The sequence below is a fragment of the Bremia lactucae genome, linkage group LG9, assembly GCF_004359215.1.
Source record: "Bremia lactucae strain SF5 linkage group LG9, whole genome shotgun sequence".
Classification (NCBI taxonomy): domain Eukaryota; phylum Oomycota; class Peronosporomycetes; order Peronosporales; family Peronosporaceae; genus Bremia; species Bremia lactucae.
This window is the reverse complement of record NC_090618.1, coordinates 2721209-2730070: the sequence shown is the minus strand read 5'-3', so window position 1 is coordinate 2730070 and position 8862 is coordinate 2721209. Positions and strand designations below refer to the sequence as shown.

At 45.4% G+C, this 8862-nt stretch overlaps 3 protein-coding genes across 3 annotated transcripts; 1 reads left to right on the top strand and 2 right to left on the bottom strand.

Annotated features, from left to right (window-relative positions):
• Positions 1–605: 605 nt before the first annotated feature.
• CCR75_007563 (uncharacterized protein) lies at positions 606–2939 on the top strand (the record flags this gene model as incomplete). The annotated part of the gene is made up of 1 exon (XM_067965621.1): positions 606–2939. One exon carries the CDS (start codon positions 606–608, stop codon positions 2937–2939), a length of 2334 nt encoding a protein of 777 aa, XP_067819450.1.
• A 2416-nt stretch (positions 2940–5355) lies between these two features.
• Positions 5356–7020, bottom strand: CCR75_007564 (uncharacterized protein; the record flags this gene model as incomplete). The annotated part of the gene is made up of 3 exons (XM_067965622.1): positions 5356–5376; positions 5405–6541; positions 6637–7020. 3 exons carry the CDS (start codon positions 7018–7020, stop codon positions 5356–5358), a joined length of 1542 nt encoding a protein of 513 aa, XP_067819448.1.
• A 20-nt stretch (positions 7021–7040) lies between these two features.
• CCR75_007565 (uncharacterized protein) lies at positions 7041–7987 on the bottom strand (the record flags this gene model as incomplete). The annotated part of the gene is made up of 2 exons (XM_067965623.1): positions 7041–7584; positions 7617–7987. 2 exons carry the CDS (start codon positions 7985–7987, stop codon positions 7041–7043), a joined length of 915 nt encoding a protein of 304 aa, XP_067819447.1.
• Positions 7988–8862: the final 875 nt, after the last annotated feature.

Sequence of the window (8862 nt, the reverse complement as noted above, 5' to 3'; positions counted from 1 at the left end):
AGTAAAGTTTCAATACATTTGCAGTTTTGCGTCACAAGGCTTCCTGTTCAAATGCGCAAAATCAAAATAGCTACATTGATTGTCATCTGTGTAAAAAAAAGGTTAGGTTGATTCTGACCAAATCATAATTTTTTGATCTTTAGTTGCTAAGCCACACTTAGTTTGTGCACGTCGCTTACATGAGGTACTTGGAGATTCCTCAACTTCACTGAACCAATCGATAGATCTAATATCTAAGTTTAATTTTGTTGCGTCGATATTACCATATTTGGTAATATTACATCTTTTCAGTCAAATAATTCATAAAACTAATTATTTGCACTTCTTTGCTTATTTCCTTTCGTTCTTAATAAAAAGGTCTTATGTTACGTACATCCGTTACACAAATTGTGCTTACTACATTAGTGAAACATTGGGACAACTTCGTCCCGTTACATCATGCATGTCGCGCTAGTTATATATTTTACGCCAATCAAATTAAATTGGATCTTTTGATGGTTTGAAATGGAACCCTAACCCTCGAGACCTTGCGACCTCTTGAGAGAGGGCTCGTTACTCTTGCGAATTTTCGGGTTCACAATTCAAAAGAGAAAGACGAAACACAAATGGTGAAGCTTTTTTGTGCCCTAATCGGAGTGAAAGTCGTCTTTCCTGTGATTATCGACGAAAATGAGTCAATGGGGGACTTAAAGGACGCTATTAAAACTAAAATTCCAAGCAAAGTTAAATGCGATGCTAGCGATCTCGAGCTGTACTTGGCGAGGAAGGGGGACGCGTGGCTGTCGGGTAGCGAGCCGAGTGCACAGCAACTCGAAGAGGGAAAGGTGGATGATGACATCAAAAGTATGCTTTACTGTAAGCCATTAAGGGCAATTTGGTCTATCCAGGATTATCTAAACGAGAACCAAATGCCCGCGCCGCAGCCAAAGCAAATTCACGTGCTGGTGGTGCTTCCAAATGAGGTCCCACTCACCATTTCGCCGAACAGCGGCGAAGCTAGATTTGTGGAAAGGTATGAGTCTCTCTCCAAGACGCTTGCGAGGCATGAACAAGTCGAGTCACTCTCGAAAGCAATCCGCGCAATCCTCGAGGGCAATTTTGACATCGCACCGTTTGTTGTTTTGGAAAGCTCGTCTGGTATGGGAAAGACGCAAATGGCATTCAACTTAAACGCCACAGGAGAATTTGATGTTTTTTACATATGGTGTGAAAGGGTACCTGATAAAGTACAAGACATCAGTGCAGCGTATTCATCACGTACCGATGCTTTCAGCTTTTGCCTCAATAAAGACTTTCGAAACATAAAAGATCGGTGCGATATCGGCAGCATTCCAAAATTGCGAGGTATAGAGAATCTGTGTCTTTATGGATTTATTCAAGCTGCACTGCTTGGAAAAAATAAAGTTGATGAAACTGTTAAGACTCGCCAAGACGTGAAAATGGCACTCGAAGATCGAGCTGCGAGTGGAAAGAAGCCCTTCATCTTTTTCCTAGATGAATTTCCACGTGAAATTAACAGAAAAGCCACATCAAGCACCAACGAGGCTTTTGATCAAAAATGTCGACTTCGTCTCATGAGAAACATATTTCGATCGTTTGGACTTGTTGTGATAGTCAGCTCCACGAGTGGCACGGCACGAAACTTGGTCTCGGTTACCGCTGGATCTAGAAACACTTTGGATTATCTGTGGTGCATAGTGCATCCAATTTTACCTCGTACTGCGATCGACAATGACATTATGATACTGCCAACCGTTTTACAAGGCATTATCGCTAATAGTCGGCCGCTCTTCGCTTGGACAGCTGTCCAGTATATGCGGAAAAATCGGTGGAGTGAGGGCAGCAATACAGCAAATTACTTAAATGCGCTGGTTGGACATTTGGCACCAATGTTTGCCGATATGAAGCCAAAACGACTTCACGAGTTCAAGATTGGTCAGCTGTGCTTGTTGCTCTGCTCAAGTTATCGTGCTGAAGACGGTAAAGTGAATTTGATTGACAGTCATTATGCTTGCATAGATGAAAAGACGATGTTCAGGCTGATGCTGACGCCGGCCGGCAAACTGTGTAAAGCCGCAGAAATCGAAGGCAACGAAGCCGAGATCAAAGCTGAAGACAATCGTACCTGGGAATGTCGTAGTGTGTTTCCTCACCCAGCGAATGACGTGCTACTACACTTGACTTTGACCGGCGGTTTGGATTATCGTCCGTTTGAATATCCCTTGCGTGAGGTCCTAGCGTCAGTATCGACTACCACAATGTATTTTCATGATACCAACCAGCCTATCAACGATGGGCAGCGTCTCGAAGCATTGGTGTTAGCGGCCTTCGTGTTGGCGAGTCATGTTGACGGACTCGGCGGGGTGGCATTACCTACATTTTTGGGTCGGCTTTTGTACGAGTTGGGCGTCAGGTCACAAGATGGGAGAATCGAATTACCTCGAGGCGTTGAGACAAGCGGGAATTTGGTCGTTCCATTCCTGTCTCCTCCAAACGTGGAATGGCCAGCTTGGCTGCTTGATGACAAATTTATGAATTTCAGCGATCTCGTCCAAACTAAAAACTGTGATAAGAGCGACTTTCGTATTGTTTCCGGGGAGATATCTGGCGAATGCAAGGATCATGGACAGCCTCTGCCTCTCCAAACAATGAAGGAAATACTGTCGCGTGTACCCGTCGAGTCCAAAGTGCATTTGGTGGTAACGAGAAAATTGCAGAATAAATATTTTACGAGGGAGGAAACATATGCAACATTTGTGCGAGAACAGAATTTGTCAACGATAAATGTTTATCGCATTTCAGGTGGGTCGACGCTACACAAAATAGTTGGGATGGAGAATCAAGAATTGCAGAAAGTACAGTGCATGGATGATGGCAGCACGAGGCTCTGCGACAAAAAGCTGGTCATTTTCATCGAGATTGGCACTGGAAGAATCTAGTTAATTGAATTCTGTTTGCATCATGTTTGCTTTATTATAATCAATACAGATTGCTTTCACGTACATTCTTTACAATGCGTCTTCCGAAGTACTGAACTTAAATATCTGAATTGGTGTTGTTTTTTTTGTCACACTCGGATGAGAGCTTTCTTAAAGAATTTAATTGTCGATATACGTAGCCATCCAATAACCTAAGACGCTGCGTCTTGCCACCAGATGTGATGCCACGCTCTAAAGCACTTTGATGGAAGCTCACGCGCCACTCCATCTCCCCGAAATCAAGGTGACAACTGCTGAACACACGCGGCAATTGGAGAAACGCTTTACGTATCTCTGGACCTCCGCTCATACGCTATTGCCAACAAATTCGACGCTCGCGCACCACATGATGTACGCTCCTCCATTGCTAAGATCGAATTATGTTATGAATCAATTTTATGACTTGGGTTTTAGTGCCTCGATGATGCAGCTTTCTCGCTCGAGCCACGCACAGCTCCCCGCAATCAGTCCTCGACTTCATTTGTGAAAAGTGTGGAGGACTTGTGGTGCCTAGCGTGTCAGCGGACGTGCGTGTGTTGCCGCAGTCACGCAAGTCGCCGCTAAATCGACGTTTGTTTAAGCAGGAACGCTGTGCACAACTTCAAAATGGCTTAAATGGGCCACGTTTAGTGCGAGAGACGCTTTCGACAATTTTGGTACGTTTTGCATGGGGATACTTAATTGAATGCGTGTGTGGTTGACAGATGGTAACGTGATATTCTTCCATAGAGGATAACCTGCCGTCGGTGTCAGCATACATCGGATCGACCGGGTGCGTCAACTGTATACAAGATCAAGAGTCTAAAGCGAGTGCGAGAAACCCAAGAGACGGAAGCGGTAAGGGCCGTCCATACGACGAATGACAAGGATACTTCTGCGGTTATTCTAAAGAAGGGGGAGTCCGTGGTAACGAGTTTTTTCGCAGTGCCTCCCAGTCCACCTCGACAGCTTCTTGATGGACCAAAACGAAAGAAAAAAAAGACGAAAAATCACGTCGATGGAGCGAAACTTGCCGTTCAAAACAGTCTTAGTTCGTTCCTGCAGGGTCTAAAGTCGCAATAAAAGTAATGCAGCTCCTACAACACTCATCATGGAAATATGTGTAGGTACTTCCGAGATGATATCTGTACAAATAGAAGCAACTGTCGATGTTGCTCCGCTCGGTACGAGAATTGTAGGGCTCTTTTACACGGTTCAAGTGTGCTTAATCGACGGATTCCGCACACGTTGACTCTCTTGTATTACTCGTTTTAGCGACAGTAGCATGAGCTTCTTTGCTGTGTCGAAAATGTCATGAAAGACACTTTTTAAATCGTAACTTCTCGAGTTCAGCAAATCGATCCATGCTACAGAGGAAGAGGGTCTATTATTGGTTACAGTGAACGTGAAACAAGGGCCTTCTTTCATATGTATTCAAGTTAAAAATGCACTGTATTTTCATGTAGCTCGACTCTGTGAGAATACAAAAGCACGCAAAGAATGGCAAACACTCGAGTCGTAGTGAATCCAATTTTCACGCATTGAAACACCACCTTTCCGTACAAGAGCACACGACAACGAAAGCAATGACAAAGGATTGTCATCATGTGAACAACGTCTGCCAGATGGAAGGTTTCACCCAATTGTATTCATTCCGTTCTACAGTCTGCAAAACGACAAGACCTTCTCAATTAGAACCCACCTTTTCAACAATATTGTAATCTTCGACAACAGTCGCACCTCTTCCGCTTGAGTAAGCAACTTCTGCAACACCGCATCATGACGCTCGGAGAACCTTGGCACGTCGATTGTCTCACTCAATCCAGACACACGCGCTTGAATCTTCTTTCGTGCACGCTCGACATAAAAAAGCGACTCGAAATACTTTAATTGCGTATACAACGCACTGTCGGGATACTCGAGCGTAATCGGTGCGCGGCATCCCACCGCGGAGCAAATGTTGCCATTCCCACGTAGCGATTGTTTCTGTATCCGTGTGTTACACGTCACGTCCGTACAAATCGTCCACGCTTCGTAGTATTTCTTCGTGGCTTGACGCGTTGCAAGATGAAGTCGATTGGAAAGAATCGCTTCAAAATCATCACCACGATTCCCGTTAATGCCTTCTTGATCAAACCCCAGAAATCCGCCTTGCATACAGGACAAAACAGGCCACTCGACAGTACCATGCCATCCTTCTCGTAAGAACAAAAGACCCCCGGAAAAGCACTTGATATATGATTACAGAGTTCACACGTGATTTCCAAAGGCACGCACTGTTGAAAGCGATCGGTATCGTTCTGAAGGACACTTGGAATTGCGTCGTTTGGATCCTTTTCGTCTCCAAAAGGACTCGTCGCATGCGAGAATTTCGTCGTATCGAGGCCCAAACTGTGCGCTAATTGAGGACTCGATGTTTCTTCAATATGCGCACACAAACGATTAACGGGTGGATGAATCTGAGACTCGAGATACCACTCAATATCGATACTTAGCTTTCCATTCGCACGTTGGACTTCGTCAGGGTCGTAAGCTCGACGTTTACTACCTGGTTCTTCTTCCTTGCAAAGCACGTAAGGAATATGAGTGCCTGCCCCCACGGGTTTTCCCATACTACGTAGAGCAAGCGCGACTTGCACGTGATACTGTTTGGCGCGATCCGGGTACTGTTCTGGTTGTTTATTTAAACTCTTTGTAATGACATATTGTTCCAATGGCTCTATATTTGAACGCATACGCTCGGCCACTTGTTGAAGATGTTCATGAATACTTTCCACCACTTCTTCACGGGAATTTCCCGACAAAATAAAATCAAGAATCGCATTTCCCACGGCTTTTGAAAGGGCACACCAATCCCGACGTACGAGATCCAATCCCTTGACTTCCTTTTCAAACAAAGGTTCACACTGTGGTTGTTCTTTCAATACCAAGGCCGCGTATTTCTTCTTATTTAACAACAACAGACGCTTGAAAATAGCATCCACTTCTAGCTCCAAGAGCTTAAAATGCTTGTTACACTGCGCTTGAATGTCACTACCAATGCGCTTGGCTTCGTCAAGATTCTCCGTGCGTGAATCCACCATAATCGAGTCCGTATCCCCGTAAATTACATCGTAGCCACACTCGTGCTCGGCGACTTCCTTGGCGCGTTGTAAAGTCTGTCGCCCCGTGGAGGTAATCAACGCAGCAATGGGTTTGGCGTAGAGCCGCGAATATCGAAAGCCTAAGCATCCGTACATGGAATTGGCCGTCAATTTAATCGCTCTCTGACGCACATCCAATAAAGCAGCTTTCTCAACGTTGCCAGCTTGCAATTCAATTTGCAATTGTTGCTTTACTTGCTTTCGAGAGTCCAATAATCGTTTGATTACAGCTGGTAAGATGCCAGGTTTACTTGCACTACTTGGTAATGAAGGAATCTCCGAGTCATCACTGAACGCAGCACCTTCAAAAGTCGCATCTTTGCCGTTAAGAGCCTCTTTGTCTTCAATCGCAGAGATTGTCGTTTTCTTTCGTTTCAAAGAACCTCCAGTGGCGTCTTTCGTGATTTGTCGCTCGACGGTCGTAAAACAAATATTATACTCCTATTCATGTCAATCACAATACCAAAACGTCAGTTGTTCCCAAGTCCTTTCGACACTCAAGCATTCCATGACGTACTCGAATAATCGACGGATACAAACTCATGAATCGAGCAACACGACAAAGTTGTCGTAAGACCTTTTTTCGGTGCAAAGACCATGCCACCAGCATACGACGCTTCTCGTTTTGTACTCGACTTGTCCGCTTCGTGACGCGTTTTATACTTTTCAGGTACAATAAACTTGTGTTTCGAACGCGTAAATTCATGAAGCAAGAGGTACTCAATTTGCTCCGCACGTTTGTTTCCTTCAAGCGTGCGGGTCCACAAGTACCCACATAAATTAGCAAGCTGTTTTGATAACGGTACGATCTCAAGTTTGTGCATTAAATGAAGCACAAACATCGCATCGTCGAGGGTATGGCGCAAGAACTTGACAAACAACTCGGGACCATTAAGAAGAAGCTGTGGAATTTCCGTCATTTCAATATTTAATCGCTGTTTCAATAACATTCGCTCGACCAAATACGACAGTGTGTAGTTTGGGATCCCAAGAGCTCTTTGGACGACACATAAGTATCACAGAACAAACGTCCATTGACCATATCGTCCATACGATACTCATTCCAACCTACTCCTTCATTAGAAGGATGAAGACGTCCACGACGAAGTCGCGTGAGCTTGGACCATACGCCTCCGAGTTTAAAATGATCGATTCGAGAGAGTAATACTTCCAAGACGTATTTGTGTAAATTATGACCAACAATCACGTCGGGATCTTCCATTTGAACACGCGTTAGAAAGTAGCTAAGCATCACGCGTTCATTCATCTCCAGACGCAGACGCTCCGTGTGAATGCCACGTGCGCCATTGTCTTTTTTCAGACCAAAACGATCATCTCGTTGAACTGCCGTGACATACGTCGATGGAAAGGTAGTATTGGCTTCGAATGGACGAACAGTTGTAAAGTGCGAAAGAGAATGGCGTGTTTGCTTGGATCCTTTGCCACTTCCTTCAGCACTGGCAGGAAGCGTCAGATGTGAGCACCTGCAGCTTGAGGTTTGGCTACAATGAAATACGTTGTGCCAAAATGGAAGCGGTGCATCGTTTCAACTTCCAGTCCGGCCTGATCTAATAAAGCCACGATGTCTCGGTTCCAGTGGCATCCCCACTTCTGAGCGTGAAGATCTGCAAATTTGTCTAAGATACCGGAGAGCCACGCAAAGCTACTTTGTCCATGTTCCAGCAGCAAGATGCGACCACTTGTTTTCTTGCACACGCGTTGCATCTCCTTTAAAGCGTGCGCGGGGTCATCCATACTGCAAAGACCAAACGTATCCACGACTGTGTCAAACTGGTCGTCATTAAAGACCAGATTTTCAGCACTCATGACCTGAAGGTCGCAGCTGGCCAACCGCTGCTGCTGAGAAATCGAGGCTTGATTCAGCATTTCACGGCTAAAGTCTATTAACGTCGCATGCGACGTTGGCGAGTAATATGCCAAATTGCGAGCCGTTCCAGCTGCTACCTCCAAAATGCGGCCATGAGCCTTTCGAAGCAGAAAACGTCGCATGAGCGAGATCCCCGTGAGTCGTTCGTCCCAGTCGATTTCCTTGTCGTACTTTGCTGCGTTCGTGTCAAATATCTTCCGCCGCCTGGCGTCATCTACAGTCGCCGTAGCCCCATCACCTTGTCGTTTTCTAGGATCGTAGAGCACCACGTATGTAGTAAAGGCTACTCCAGCGTACAATGCAGCGCCGCTTAGCAACACGCCTGGTCGACGCCACACCGTAGCCATTTTGATAGTCAAAAGATTTTTGACCAGTCATCGATCGGAACGACTGAATAAAAACACACTAATATATCTCATTTTTATTTTAATTCTTAGGAATGTTAGACCTCTCATCGCAACTCTCGGCGTCACGCGATATTGCAAATGTCCCCGTATTGGACGAAGGAGCTTTTCGCTTGGGCAAGTACCACGACGGCAGTGTGCTAAAGTTTCGTGGAGTCATTCGAGACGTGCAAGATCCAGAGTTCGTCGTTCTAGACGACACGGCGGTCGCATTGACTGATGAGGCGATGCGCAAACAATTGGTCGAGCGTGTGCCGCTTCTTGTCACTCTTTTTCCCCACGCGAGTGACTGGACCCATATTGCGTACCGTGCCCATAAACCCACGCAAAGTGATGGTAACCAATGTGAAGAGAATGCATGTTTTGCAACTTCGAAGAGAAGTAAGCGCTCTATGGAGGACCAGCTGAATTGCGATTTGCAGCAGGAAAAGAACGACGTGCATGGCAAAAGATCAAAGGCTGAAAACACG